The sequence below is a fragment of the Amphiura filiformis genome, chromosome 6, assembly GCF_039555335.1.
Source record: "Amphiura filiformis chromosome 6, Afil_fr2py, whole genome shotgun sequence".
NCBI lineage: Eukaryota > Metazoa > Echinodermata > Ophiuroidea > Amphilepidida > Amphiuridae > Amphiura > Amphiura filiformis.
In genome coordinates this window covers 22,851,724-22,868,491 of record NC_092633.1, presented here as the reverse complement: position 1 = coordinate 22,868,491, position 16,768 = coordinate 22,851,724, and the positions used below count along the sequence as shown (strand labels likewise).

The window sequence follows — 16,768 nt, the reverse complement described above, 5'->3', positions numbered from 1 at the left end:
TTTAGCTATCATGTGAATTTTATTTTGGTGGACAATATGTTAAATTGGCATGTTCAAAGCAAATTGCATTTTAACTTGTTTAATACTATAATACCTGAAAGCCTGAGATAAAATTGTAACAGTTGACAAAAATACAAGTATTGAGAAGTGTAACAAAAAGTACATCCAATAAAGATAGCTCATGGATTCGTTTTCATTTTATAACCTTGCCCAATACTAGAAATGACTGTGACCAGGAATGAACAAAATGACTGTGACCAGGAATATTGGGCATTTTGTTTTCTTCAACAGAAACAAATTGCAGCACAAGTATGTGAATCGATTCGCACAAAGAATCCCATGAAATAGATTTGTATTCTTGCAAGTCTTAAGTTATGATTTGACTTGATTCTGGCCAATATTTTAGCGGCAATGAATCATCTACTCTTGGAAAACCACCTTGGTGATAAACACCACTGAGTAGGCTATACCTATATCATGATCAAACCATTTTATACCACAATAGGCTATACCTATATCATGATCAAACCAATTTATACACTTTTCAGGCTTTTTCTTAAGAGGAAGCCCTGCCACAGCAATTCTTCTGGGGTGAACCAAACCTGCCTGGTTATCAAATTAATCGGTGACAAGGTTATCTCTGAATTTTAAAGGTGCTAATTGGGCGATAACATTAGAACATCAAATAGCACCTGTTTAATTCAGATATAACCGTGTCACTGATTAATTTGATAACCAGGCAGGTTTGGTTCACCCAGAAGAAAGTCCCTGCTCTTCTGTTTCCTCACTGCTTCCTCTGTAACTTGGCAGACTAGAATGCAATCACAACATAAATAGATGAAGAAGACAAATCTGTCATTACTGACAAATTACACAATGTTTTTGACATATCCAAGTTGTGACTTTGCAGTCCAACTGTGAGACCACATTATGAAATTTGTGCAATAACGTTCAATTCTTCCACACTACACATGGCTTGCACCTGAATTCCAGATGTCATTCTCCTGCATTTTTATTTAATTTCTCACCTTCTTAATTTGCTATTTTGGGAAGCACTACCAATGCATAGAGTAGAGATGCTCTAAAATATTTGCCTTTCAAGATCAAACAAATTAGATATACTTGTATTATAGTACTGGTACTTGTGACAAAACTTGAAGCTTTATTCCAAGCTATAAACATGATAAATGTCAAGGAATGTCATAAATTTAAAAAGCGTAATTTGTTGAAAGGCTTTTGAACATAATAAGTTGACATTTCAAACAAAACTAATTACATTCAACAACTGCTCTACCTTCATCAAATTCTTGACATAAATCTAATTTTCTTCCCAAGCTATGTGTTGGTACGATGGAATGAATGAATGGGCTATTCCAGTTGAAATCCATCCACCCCTCTATCGAGGACATGACCTTTATTTTCCACATAGGGAGAGTGAATTTTAAATGGAGCACAGATCCTGGAATGGAGTTACCTGAATTACACAATATAGAAGGAATGGGCGATTCTACATTAATGATATTGGTATTGTATTTGCTGGCGTAGTGCATGTTAGAATATGACCGTTGCTAGGTCAACTGGCTCACGCTTTCTTTGTTCCTTTTTAAAATTCTTTCTACCAGGAGGCCTCCAAGGTGCAATTCACATGATAATCCAATAAAACATGTGATATGTATGAATGATTGTGGAATCAAACTAGAGAGCTGTCCTATCATCTTATCCACCAACATGGCTGCCATTTCAATTGTTTTATCATTTCAGTAGCTTTATTGCACAGGGCCTACATTGAAAAGTAAACAATGACAACCATTTATTTTCATTTCATAAACATTTTGTGGCCAAATATATCACGAGAAGTTGAAATTTCTTCAACTTGTTATCAACATATTCAAATAGAAGAGCCTTCATATCACTACAAGCCATTTTAAAGACCTGTACAGCTGCTACATTAAACATTTTGGTACATAGGCCTATTATTGTTAGATAAAGTATAGATAATTAAAATATGACTGATGTCACACATTCATATGCTCAAGTTGGAGTTAAATTGTTCCTCTGAAGAAGGCTGTAATAATATCAGCTGAAAAACATGGAAGGAAATTATGCACTTTGAATTGAGGTCAAGAGCTTTTGATGTTCCACTTGTTAATCTCTTATGTAGATGAACTTCAGTACATGTGTTACAATGTATATGTTGCACGCGGAAAATCAATACCATGCTTCCAGTGAGAACTCTGCAAACCACAGCTTCTAAACGACAGTTACCATCTACCATCTCACTGCAATGCATGTTGTGAATAGTGTGGGCATTTACTCATTTACTATATGCTTCAATGCATTTAGCAACATGGCAAAATCTACTCTGAGCAGTTTCGAGTCGGCTAAGTCACAGCAGTTTCAAGTAGCAGAAGAGAGTCTTTCCACTGAACCGGATAGTAGAAAGACCTATGACCACCATAGCAAGTGCTCTCACTAGAAACACGCTATAATACAGTGAGAACTGAGAAGACACAACCCACATGCCTGCCTTTCCTAAATTATGTGCATGGGAATACTATTACAGGCTGACTGGAAAGATGAAATATTAGTCATGTAATATGCACATTTAAATAATGCCCAACAAGATAAATTCTATTTTGTTAGGGGCATTTGTGTAAATTGGACAATTTACAAGCTTAATTCAAGTGCTCAATACTCCTCTGCTTGCATATTTGCAAAGCCAAAGGCATTTTCTTCCATTTTGAAATATTGATGTTATATTATAATATGGCAGTAAATAATAGATGTATAAATTGAATCCTCAATACTAACATAATCACCATTCATAATTTTAATGAGTTGAGCCATTAACAAGATATTTTGCATCAGTCACTAGTGGGTACTTGATTCGTTCATATGTGGGACTGTGAAAATAATATGCAACTTGTACAAACACACATAGGGTAAATTGTACAGTGAACTATATAGTGGAGGAACTTGTACCTACTTCCTTCTCTCGCTTCCCTCTCCTCCACTTCCTCCTTCGCTTTTCTCCCCTTTACTTCATTCTTACTCTCCCCCTTTCCCTACATCTCTTATCCTTTTCTCCTCTCTGACATTTGCTGCTTTAATTGATGTTATTTCTCAAAATACACATGTTTCTCTCACATTTTTTTTTCATTCATCATGTTGTGTTAGCAAATATTTATTCAAAGAATAGCTTCATTTCATAACCCTAAATATCACCATTCAGAAAAATTTTAATACCCACAATAATTAAAGACAGAGATAAAAAGAACTTATGATGACTTGCTGAACGCGGCGGTATAACCAGGCGCCTTATTGTTAATTTTGCACCTTCAAACATACAAACCATCTCAAAAGTTAGGTCTTGGTAGTAGGAAACTTTCTTTGGTGAAGGCACCATGTCAACAATGCCTAGAAAAGCTGCTTTTTGCCATTTGCTGCTATTCCTTTTCTCCGATCAGCACCAGATAGATTGGTCTTCCTTTTACGCGCTATTAACCTGTGTAAACCAATCAAAGATCGTAATTGACAGTGACATCAGATGCGATAAATTCTTTTTTATCTCTGTCTTTAATTATACCAGGAGTATTACAAGATGATGACTCCATGTTTTTCAACTTTCTAGTGCTTTTTTCATGATTTTCATTTCATTTTTTGTCCCCAACATGTCACTTGAATAAATTGGGATCAAAGGTCATACAACATAAAGGAGTACTAGAGATGTGAAATGTTAAAAAAAAAAAACTCAAAATACTTCCACAAAATACATTGCATAGTGATGTGACTTACATGTGCATCGGCTATTAATTTACCAATGTTTATATGGGGTGTTCAAAATATTATTTTGGGAAATTTTGAATCTATGAGAACAAAAATGAAAATAAACCACCTTGCCGACAGACACACATTATATTTTGTTTAACAGCGTTTATCACATTATTTGGAGTCCATTTCATCAAGTTGTGCAGCAAACAGATCAGATACACTAGGATCCACAATTCCACAACATGCTCATCTATCAGGGGAACAGTTCTTAAAACCCCAATACATTTGTACATTCATTGAATGACCTTTGAAGATTTGGGTACAAAAAGTCATACTCTGCAACTTGAGGTCAAATTTTGCACTATGATTATGTAATTGAGGTTATTGGACTATGCCATTGGGATGAGGCTCTTGTGGTCCATAGTGATACCTGCAGTCAACTGTACTTTAAAAAGAGTTAATGGATTCACATCAATTTGTAGAGTGCAAAATGTGCAGATTTAGGGGAAATAAAACCAATTACTGGAACAAATCTGTCGAACAAGATTCATTGCATGAAGTATTTCTCTGATTCCTGTTAAATTTAGATTCTTGTTGGTGCTGACTACACATAATACATGCCTGCTTCGATATAATGATTTTAAGGGTTTTGCAAGAAAAGGGTGATATCAAGATGACACAAAAATTTACTTTCCCTACCATTCTGCATGTCACACACAAAATATTCTAAATTCTTACTCCTCTCACCAAGAAACAAAATCTTGTCACATCTCTTGCAAAGACCTGAATTTTGTGAACCCACTTCTGCTGCTAAAACGGTCTAGGGCCTGTGAGCATACTGAAATGTAATATTTGCATGTTGAGCACTTTCACACTATTTTTCATATATGCTGTTTTGTGTGTAATAATATAAGGTACATCCGTCATCCAAATTGTATGTCACTTCCTGTCAAAAAAAGCTCGCCCATTTGACTTGTGAGAAAATGATTTATTCTGCCCTCCAGTTTGCCCAAATTTGTATGCCGCACACAAAATTTACTTCCTCCCCCTTCCACACCTTCCCTAACCTATAACATTTTTATGTTTATTTGCATTGACTCAATGCAAAACAGTAACAATACCTGTACATGTGGCAATTATGAGTAGCTTCAAACATCGACCATCTCTTGATGGTCTAGGCTTCAAAAGCACTTGTATGTTCCACATAACATCCTACTAAATTCATGAATTCTACCATCAATCAATACCAACAACCATACCTGGAATTCCTCCCCTTAGGTTTTAAAATGAACAGTAATACATGAAACTCTCAAATAAACCCACTTTGGTTACTCTCATTTATTCAAGCAAAAATATCAAATCTATAGGAAGACGTATGTGACCTTGGAAAGGAAAGAAATTTACTTTCCTCAGGGGCAACTCACACATAGACATTGATCATCGAACAAAACTGGGGCCACCAAATCAAAGCAAGTTGATTTGTAACAGTATAAGGTATATATACAAAAAACAAATTCTAGCCATCTAGGCCTAGCCCTCCAGCCACAGCAGACTTGCGCTGCACTTGGCGGCATAATGAGGTCGGAAAGAAACACACACATATTGAGATTCATTTCGCATGACTTATCTGCCACATTCGCCCAAGTTGAAATTCAAAAATAATCCAACCTGTCTTTCGTTGCCCGATCTAGACGTAATATTTTGATTTTGCAGGCGGGCTTTCAGACATCGTTAGATGGAAGTGGAAAAACAACAAATGCCGCTTCTGTGTGTTGTACTAACCGGTGATGTACAATAATATACGTCCATCCCATGTTATTTTTGTTTTGAATTGACTTTGATTTGGCTACTTCACTTTAAGTACTCATTCAAATTCGGCATTATGAATCTCTCTCTACCTGTGGATGATATTCATGAATACAACATCATACTAGTAGATGTTATAAATTAAAAAGGCTGCTGCACTTAACATTTCTGAAAGAGGTTTTTTAAGTTGCACAAACAGGCACTTCTTTTTCTAATTTCCTCATCCCATGCATTTTTTATATCATTGTAACATTTTTTGTTGACCCTTGTTGCTCTTCTATCGAAAAAAACAAGCAAACACATGACACCCTTTACAAACTTGCATAAAATTTGCATAAAAACTGATGGAAATACAATGAAGATTTAAAAGTGTGGTGTTGTTCACACGTTTTATGCAATCATGCAAGAAAAAAAATGCTAATTTGTCAAGTTGTAGGTTTTTGAAGTCTGGAGTCTTTTAAATGAAGATTATGATAATCTGCTTTTGCCTAAAATCTTTATGTTGAATTGTTGATTTCAATTTCATAGTCCATGATAATAACTGACCTGTTAACTGTTTCAATCCTGACTATTTATTCCCAGTGTCAAATATAAATTGTCTTGACAAGTGTGGACAAGTAGGTTATTATTACACATAGCTATCAATTTGTAAAAATAAATTGGTCAAATTCAATGTAATGCTTGTAATAGCTTTCAATGACTGGATTACCTGCCTGCCATCTTGATTAATAGGTGATGCTTACAAAGTGCTGCTGTACGTTATTCCTGCGAAATTATCTTTAAAAAATGCAATGATTTAAAGTGCGCTACGCACAAGCACAACACAAAATTGCACCATTTTTGTTAACAGCAAACATGATCAGAAGGAAAAAAAACATTGTTTTAAGTAGAGGGTTTGGACCAGGAGGTCCTACAGATCCGCAATAGCTGCCCCATAGACATAATTTCTGCATTCTATATGTGACACGGTCTGGTCCATGGGGGCCAAAGGTGGCAAATTTGAAACTGAGGTAAAGGTAAAAATATGAAGTTAAAATACATCAAAAAATAGACATCAAAAAACTTCATAACTTTAGAACCAAGTATGCTAGACCATTGGTGTTTTCAGTAAATGATAGCCTATTGTATGTGTAATGTAATAATTACAGTAACTCAATTTTCAAAAATGCCTCCTTTGGCCCCCATGGACCAGATCGTGTCACATATTATTGTACAAAATCTTAAACTATGACACCTGGCATTACTTTGAGTGAAAATTAAACAAAAATGTTGGCCTCTGAGTGAATTATTATGTTCATACAATTGTAGCTGAACAACTTCATGACAATTTAAGGTAGCATTAATGTTTATGCCTGCATATACAATGGAAAGCAACACAAGGTCAATTGAATACATATCCATCTACATGTACTTACACAAAATGCAATATTGATCATTGTGCACAGCACAATCAATTAATTACATTTAAATTGGGTCATTTGTAGAATGTTAACGATAAATTGGTGCTGGTATGTATTACTGAATTAAGCTTTTAGGCATATGAAATGTTGAGTCATATTATAACAAGCAGGACACAGAAAATATACCATGTTGCAGATGCATTTGCTCTAGTTCAAGGCAGAAGACCTATTGGCCATAATAAGTGCAATATTTTAGTTTCTTCATTAAATTTTAATCAATCTAATAATGTAACAATAGACCTGATAAAAAGAGTATCCCCTTTGTCATCACCATGTTGTCGCTCCTCCAAAAACATAATTTTTGATGGGAATTCACCTGATAAATCATGATTATCAGCAGAAGCACTCGTAGATATCCCTGACTATTTCATTTTTAAGTATTGGATATTTACTAACTGCAAATTTCCATCATACCCCTACTACTACTTATGCTGCTGCCAGTGTGTCATGATATCAGTATAGTTGTTACATTACACAGAGACTAGACATGCCAATAGAAACTTTATTAAATTACTAGTTGTTATGCACACTTCACTAACAGCATATTTTATATACAGCAGTGCTATCCATATTTCACTTAGCAAATTAATATGGATTCTGAACAGGTCCATCTGAATAAACAGGCCAAATAAATATCTCTCAATGTTCTGACGTCTATGATCAGCATCCATCTGAAAATTGGTTAGTGGTTCAAATCGTTCATATTGCAGAACAACAGGTTTTGCAACATATTTTGTAACTCTTAGTATTAAGTTAGGGAACAGTTTGATGACATCCTGCCACAAAGTCCAATCAATAGGAAGATGATCCCCTCCCTCCTCCCCTCCCTGAAACGTGAATGTGAAATTTCGAAATTCCAACCCAAAAGGCCAACTTTGATGGACGATACATTAGGTTTCTTCATTGTATTTTTTGTTAAGTTTTCATCTAACAATGCATCAATTGTGATGACCTAGGTGACATACTCAAACTAAAAAACTGAATAATCAGCTTGTTTCGTGACCTTATTACCGTCGCAGCATATTACAGCTGCCAAATCTAGATGAGTGAAATACCAAACAAATCCCTGGTGTGGACGAGATGCAAAGACGAGAATACAGGTTTTTGCATAGACATGCTTCAGTCATAGATTTATCTAGTTTATTTCAATGATGATTGCTCTGGGCCCAGTCCATGCATCATGCCTATGAATGTGATAATTCCATCCTGAATTCAACCAGTCTTTCTTTCTTTCAACATAGTCGTTTAATGCTCCTTCATAATTCAAGATGCCATGCAAAATGCTATTTAACTTATTCTGAGGTGCTGCATTTTTTAGGTGCATTCATAGCTCACATTCTTTTCAATAAACATTTTTTACAACAATAAACAGACCTATGAAGTGAAATAGTGCACACAAATTATCCTCATTTACAAGCATTTCATTTTCACTCAAAATTGACCCCATCATATGTGGTGTGATCATGTAAAATCAGTCTGAAGTTGGACATATTCAATTTCCAGTTTCTTATAGGATTGTAAACAGCATTTGCAAAAATACATTTTACAGAAAACCCATTGAATTTGGATAACCAGTTCGCAGTTCAAAAGATATGAGCAGTTAAAGAGTTTCCAAAACAAAAGGACACAAAAGGACATACTTCCTTTGTTTGGCTATATCTCAAAATCAATATTTCTGACTTCCAACTTTTTGCTTGACCATATATAATATCTTGATCATGATCAGTTAAAGAGTTTCAAAAACAAAAGGACACAAAAGGACATACTTCCTTTGTTTGGCTATATATCTCAAAATCAATATTTCTGACTTCCAACTTTTTGCTTGACCATATATAATATCTTGATCATGATCATGTATAAACATGTATTTTCTTGAATAATTGAAGGCAATAACTGACCCTCAACAGGATTGATTGAGATTACATTTCACTCGAGTTCCTACGCATTTTAAATGAATGAAGAGCCATTGTTCAAAATGTCATACATAGATTATAAGTAATTGAGTTTACATATAAATAAAATATGCAACATTTTTCTACCATAATTTCCACTTGCCAGGAAAGCTGTGTATTTCAAAAAATCAAAAACAAGTCTACATGAGAATTTATAAGAATTCAATAGGATTAAAGGTTTATAATATAAATAAATAAAAGCTATGCTATACATTTATGCAACCCATGAAAATTACCTCAGAAACAAACTACTTGATTGCCATGCACATGTGGGCTCTGGATGAAATCTATTTCTGTCGAGTCGACTGGCTTTCAACACTTACCTACAACCAAACAAATTGAACAATCCACCAGTACTAATTTTACAATCATCAGAAATAGAGTGCAGAATAAAACAAAACAATTAAGCTTGGTAAATGTAATCAGAGATGGCAGGGACAGCCTCAGGCAAATGATGAGTACTGCAATACAACTGAAATACATACAGAATGGAGGCCCTAGTAAACACCCAAGGTGTCCCACAAAAATGGCCCCCACAAGTATGCTGATGTCTTTCAAGGTGTTATAGCTCATGTGATGCGTTTTAATGCTGCATAACTGCCTGTGTATATGCTGCATTAACTAAGTTGGTTGTTGCTATGGTAACTACCCCATCTGTATTGCTTTTATAAAAACCACATTTAAAATACACAACATCATTTGTGTAAATAAAAATATTTGTAAATTGTTTTAAAATGTCTATTAATTGGTCAAACAGGCAACCGAATCCCTCAGTTCACATCATTTTTAAAAATGAAGGAAAGTGAAATATATAAGAGATAATTTACAATCATTTTAACCAAATTTATAATTGCTTTTTAACTGTACCTTAATGATCCTGAGTACACTATACCCTTTCCACTAATAACACATTGTATACTAATATGCTATCTTCAGTAGATAATGTTATTGTACAAATCTCTGCTATGAATGACCTCATCAGGCTCCCTCAAAATTTCCAAACTGTATGCAAACTACTATCTTCAGTAGATAGCACATTCCACACCATTATTTAATTGCTACAAAGTATGGTATCTTCTGAACTGAAGATAGCAATTTTGTAATTACATGATCGAACTTCCTGTTATACAGAGAGTAAACTCCTTATCAAACATTATTCAAACATCACAGTGGGTGTACCAATGCTATTTTATGCAAAATACGCTATCTTCAGTACACAGTATAGTTTACATTACTATACCAAAGTGTGTGTCATCTACAGAAGATAACACTTACATCAAAACAATACTGACATACACTAATCAAACAATTTAAAGGATCAGAAACTGAAAATCCTGATTTGCATTTTTTCTTTTACTGTTCTCATCATGCTGACTGGAGAGTTTTACAGTATCGTGGGACTTCAGTAATTGGTAGTGCACATGTTCTGTTGCCATAAGGTCGTGTGTCTTGAGCTCGCCACCAAAAAAAAAGGTGGCGACGTTACATTTTGCCAAAGTCGACTCAAAACAAATGATGATATCTCTGTCAAGCAAGAAGGTATTGTCATGCTTGTGGTCTCATTTTATTGCTAAATAAAATGCACTTTCAACCCTGTAAAAAGAAATACTTGAACTTGTTTAATACTAACACTGTGCTTCATAGAATTCGGAATGGGCAGGGTGGCGGTGGTGGGGGATGTGGTGGTGGGGGATGTGGTACACACAAACTCTATGGGATTGGTATTTTTAGTGCGTAATCTGCTTCTGTAAAGGTTGTAAATTGGATTTGGACTCTATTTAGCATCTAAAACACTCATGGCCTTACAGCTAAACAATTCTACTAATTGTTTTTAATAATTTATGATTGCTTTAGTCTAGAAAATACAAACTTTTCCATACAAAACTACCCGTTGTCATATTAAGCACTGTAGTAAGTAATGCAGATGTCTTCAAAATCTAAAAGTTACTGTAAAATTTTAATTACTTATCCTATCATAGTCAAAGTATAGATTTTCTGAAGAGAAATTTGACGAGGAATCTAAATATGGACATATTTTTTCTGTATGGGTTAGGGGAAAATGTTTAGGTTCAAAATATGTTGAATTGTAAAAAAATCGAACATACTTTGGGACACCCTATATTCCGAGATTACCAAACAGCTGTGATTTTGGTTTCTTCCAAAGTCAGTTGGCTCTCCATATCCTCTAACCAAATGAATGTTGTTTACTTCCAGTTTATTACTGTAAGCTGGTAATAAGCAATGCATTGAGTGACCCATTTTTATCAAAATCTTTTCATTCCACCCTGTATAACTTGCAGGTCACCCTGTATAATGAGTTGAAATGTATATATTTGAATTGCTTATGCCTTCAGCTTTCCAGAAATGTATACTTTTGCTAGTTTAGGTTGGTGATTGTCAAGATAATCTAATTAGAATCCCGGTTGGTGTAAAAATTCATAATATTTGTCATGTAACGCTAAGGGTGGCGAGTTCAGGACACACGGCCATAACTATATTGAATGAAATGACACTCAGATTTGATTTACAATGATTGTGCTCAACCCGCTGTTTAAAAATGTTAATTGAAGTCCAATCCTTAAAATTGTCTGAGAAGTGTACATTTAATAAATTATTTCTCTTCAAAAGACAGTAACTTTTATATTGACTATTTATTGCATTGAATGACATCTCTCAAAGATAGTGTCATTATTCCTACAGTGTGAAAAATGTGCTGTCTTCAGTAGACGCCATCGTGTTGTGCCCTTGAGTAAGGCACTTTATCTCGATTACTCCTCTCCACCCAGGTGTTTAAATGGGTACCGGCATTCTTAAATGCTGGGAAGGTAACAGACTCGCTGTAGAGGAGGTGTAGCGACCCCCCTATAGCAACATTACATGGAGGAGTCTGGGCCAATCAGTAGAAAGCATATTTTGTTAAATTGCTAAAAGGTTGGCATCTTCTGAAAAAAATATGCAGTAGCACTTGGATGTACTTATTTCAGCAAGTTTTTCAGCACAATATTGCTCTGGCAACTTTGCTAAATAAGTTTGTAGATTAAGATGAAAGAAAGAATTGACAAGACTCTGGCCCATGGGTCAAGGAAAAACAAATCTATTTGAAAAAAAGACGTATTTTCCTCATAGAGAACTGGCTGGTCCATGGCATCAGCTACTTCATCAAAGCTCATTTTTCTTTCTTTGTATTTCCTTTCTTCTGTTCTTTCCCTCATTTATTGGTTCATTAGATCTGTGCATTCACTCTTTCTTTCATCTGATTCTTGCTATTATCTGAGAAAGCCAATATCAGAATCCTTTGGAGTTCAGAAGACAGGCCTGCTCCAGCATACTCTACATGCTCCTAAGTATGTCCTCTAATGAAAACAGCACTTTTATCATAGTATTCATGGTATTTAATATCTTCAGTAGATAATATTTCATTGATTCTTATATTCATCTTCTGAACATAGTACTGGTATCATTAAACTACCAAAACTCTATGCAAAATATGCTCCATTCATATTTCTATTTACTGTAAATGCATACTAAATAGTACTGAAATTCACTTACGGAAAGTATCCTGCCTTCAGTGGATACTAGCTGCTCAGTTTATATGAATTTCAATGACATGTGTCATATTCTGGAGATATTGATCATTATAGTACAAAAAAGGCTATTAAAAATTGAAAAATATGCCTTATTTAGCATAACGACAACACATCAGTCATCTTCCGCAAATCTCATATGCAATCTTCACAGGAAAAGCATCAAAAATTGTTCTATTTTTTACATCACTATTATGCCATATCAAAATAATAATCTCATTTCAGCGGAAAAAGTCAATAGATGGTCATTTATTTATAGTCAGTAGAGATTTGAATTTGCAAGTTTCATTGATCAATCATATTGCTGACCTATAAAAATTAGATTTACATGTAGGATTGTAGTTTACGACAATGCAATATTCTGCCTGTGAGGGAAAAATCACTAAGCAAAACTTGTTTCCTGGTGTGGCAAATAGATCAACACCATTTTAGATTTACATTCACCATTTACCTCACAAAACTATTTGACAAATCAAAGTGCATAAATGATGAGTATTCTAAATATCAACTCTGTTTACATACTTAATTTTCATACCATAAATTACATGGTTAATTTGTTTATTAAACCGTATCAAGTTTTATCCAATGTGCAACAACAACTGTAATAATTTATTTTATATATTAATTATAGGTTGTATTAAGAGGAAGTTTCCTTTAAAGTATAGAATTCCTGTGCTTTTTTTTTTTTTTTTCCCAAATCTCCTGAATTTTAACTGTTGGGAACTCCTTATGTTCATGTTGCATGGCTCTTACTGACCAATTACACAAATGCAACTGATTTGCCCTCTTTGATATGTATAGACACTATCGAATACTACGTCACTCGTCCTCATTTAAATAAAATTCTGTCCACCATAAGGTACTACAGGGCAATTCACACGATAATACACTAAAATATGTGATAGGTATGTATGGTTTTGGAATCGAACTAGACACCTGTCCCTCTGTCACTTAAAACTTAGAACCAACATGTGGTTGTCAATTGTTCAATTGTTATAACGTTCCGCTTGAGTTTATTCGATACGGTCTATCAGGTGGCTGGCTTTCTGGAAATGTTTCATAATTTCAACACAAATTTTTAACAAAAACAAATTTAACAAAAAACATTAGCAAAATAACACATTTTACAAAATGCAGAACTCACAAAAAACTATAATTATAATGATTATCAGAAGTTTTGATATATTCATCTTTGAACAAAAAATAAACATTCCAGACAAACATAAACACACAAAATTAAAAAGTTAACAAAACAGCAATAAATGTTTGAGTACTAATATTTCCACAACACCAATCTTCAAACAAGATTTAATAGTAAAAGTATATAAAATATTTGCAGCCTACCCTTGTTCCTCCATATTTTCCTTCATCTCGATGCATTTTAGCTCCACTTGTCTCTTTCTTGTATGAGCCAGTATTTCTTCATTTGGCTTTCTGTTCAACATGGCCTCCATCTTGGCAATCTCTTCCTCAGACTTATAGTCCACCTTCTCACTGCGGTTGCGCACGGCAGCAAAGTTGCGCTGTACAAAGCCATTTGTTCCGCTGCCTCTGGCTGTAGCCAGGCCCACGCCGTTATACATGGTGGGTTTGCTAGCTAGGCTAGTCTATCTCTGCTAGCTTGACTAGTAGTTAACGTTTGTTTCAGTGCCTGGATATGTCTCTCGCTGCTTACTGTATGGTGATGATGCTCCTTGTGGCAATACCTGTGTGTGAGTGAGTGAAAGAATGAGGAGAAAGTGATTTTACTACTTCAGATCATGACACAATTCATTTCCAAGGGTTATATAGGAGGAGATTAACTTTATTTATTCTGCACTCCCTACAATATTTTGTAGAAATTCTACTGATGAATGTAAAGTGCTTCTTATGCAAAGAAAATACACTTTAAATTTTCAGAAAGTTACTTGCTACTTTTTATGTAAAACGTTAATGGAATGAAGCAATCAATAATGGAATGTTAATTAAAGTTACGTAACTAATGTTACTCTATTTGATAATTAGATGACTTTAAAATTTTAGATGTATGTTGCTTTAACAGCACTTTTCTGTAGAACTGGTTAACATTCTGAAAATATATGCAATATGTAATTTCATGCAAACAAATTGGTTATGCAATATGTAATTTGTAATTTCATGCAAACAAATTGGTTTTCAAACTGAATTCATGCAAATATTCATGTTCCAAAATTGACTGATCCGAGAAAAGCATTTACCTATTAATTGGTCTTCAAACTGAATTTGTGAAAAAAATTTATATATCAAGAACGTCTGATGCGAGAAATTGATTTACTTATTAAATATTCATACAGCATGCAGAATCTGGTAACCAGATGTTAGAAAACATCACAGAATGATCTTTAGGTTTCCAAGATGTATTTGAACAATTTGAACAATTTTCCCACAAATACAAAATATCAATATAATTTGTTCCTTGTATTTGTGCTTTTTCCTTGTAAGGATCGGTGCAATTATTTCATTAATTCCTTAAATTGATTCTATATCCATGAAAATAAACATGACACAAAAATATGTTAACTAAATAGTTAAGACATAAGTTATAGATCACCAGTACTTCTAATGAGACCTACAAGTAACTCGAGTAAAGGGTAAGGGTTAAATAAGTAGGCTTCGGCACCTGCTGCTATGCAATGTTCACAATTAGCTACAATTGCAGGTGTTATCATATATTCATTCTGCATCAGTTATATATGTGACCCGTTCTGACAAAACCAGGAACAAGTCGCATTTTTGACATTTCATAATTTGAATAAAAATGTAAGCACGGGAAATAAGCTTCAAAATTATACCAAAATTATATACATAGCATCAATACTGTTCAAGATATGGATAACTTTGTAATTGATACCTTGATATTTTTGCCGAACTGCTATTCTGAGAAATGGGCTAATTAGTTTCCTGCTTTCCAACTGTCAATTATTGATAAACCTCTTTTTAATAAGCACTTTCAAGGATTTGAAAGTCCTCTCAGCAATGCTCAGTCCCAAGGTCAAATACCATGAAATTAAGAATTCAAAAAAATTTTTTTATGGGAATGTCATCTTCTGCATTTTTGTCTCAGAAAAAAAAACCCGCCTGGCGACTTGTTCCGGGTTTTGTTGGAGCTGGTCACATATATTCCTCTATCTATTATTTTGGTAGAGTTGAGCCAGCTATCACTGGTTTAATTGGATTGGATACTTGAAGTAAAAATAGCCTTCAGCTGAGTTAATACTGGTCAGTCAGTGATACATAAAAAAATGAGTTAATATTGGTCAGTCAGTAACACATGTTTTTATTATCTACTTGTTATTTCTGTCAGTTGCCAGTGTTTATTCTGACAACACCATTGTACTCAATAAATGAAGTGATTTCACATGTTTTGTCCATGATATTCCATTGAAGCTCTTTACCAGCAGACAGTCCATGTCACATACACATATGTGACCATCCTCCACAACTGAGCCCGGATGTCGCCAGTGCCACTATTGAGATATGCTCCATTGAACTTAACAATAAACAATAGGAAACAAAGGATTTATTTACTGTTTTATTGATTTTTCACTACTTAAATGTCAAGTACTATAGACATGATATACATCATTTTAAAGCTAATTTCAAGCAGAATATCTCAAAAATGATGATTGGCGACTTCAGGGCTCAGTTGTGCTGGATGGTCACATATAGTCAAAAACAATTCACCAGCAGGAAAGGATGATTGGATATAGCCAATGAACGTTAATTCCTAAGCTTTTATTCTGAAATTTTACCTAGTAACAGAGCCAATGATCATTACTTTATTACTTCCATTATTCATTATTCATGTTAATTTTATCAGACATAACAAGTCCTGTTTTTATGTGAGAAACAACTTTCCAAAGAACATTTTGGCATCGCTACACACTACACCATACACTGGGTTAACCCCCCTTCTTTTTTTTCCTTGGTTCAGTCAAATTGCTTCTGTTTGGATGAGGATGCCCTCTTCCAGTTCAGCAGTCTTTTCAAATTAGCACATGGAACCAACCAACATCAGAGTTCATGATGGTGCTGAGTCCATCAGCAAATGATAACCACACCAAGTTTGAGTCCACAAAATAAGGGGCAAGAGTTTGGACCTGCACTGTATTCATATCCATTATAACATTTAAAACTAAATGTGAGCTGACATTTTTAAACCAAATTATAATATATT

The 16,768-nt window shown here is 34.4% G+C and overlaps 1 protein-coding gene across 5 annotated transcripts in view; it reads right to left on the bottom strand.

The window, feature by feature from the left end:
* The window catches only part of LOC140155158 (uncharacterized), a 231,930-nt gene that overhangs the window by 208,128 nt on the left and 7,034 nt on the right, over positions 1-16,768 (bottom strand). For all 5 annotated transcript variants that reach the window (XM_072177883.1, XM_072177886.1, XM_072177884.1 and 2 more), the window contains exon 2: positions 13,918-14,279. In XM_072177883.1, the coding sequence (XP_072033984.1) occupies positions 13,918-14,156 (239 nt within the window). In that variant the 5' untranslated portion in view covers positions 14,157-14,279. The remainder of the gene's footprint in view (positions 1-13,917; positions 14,280-16,768) is intronic.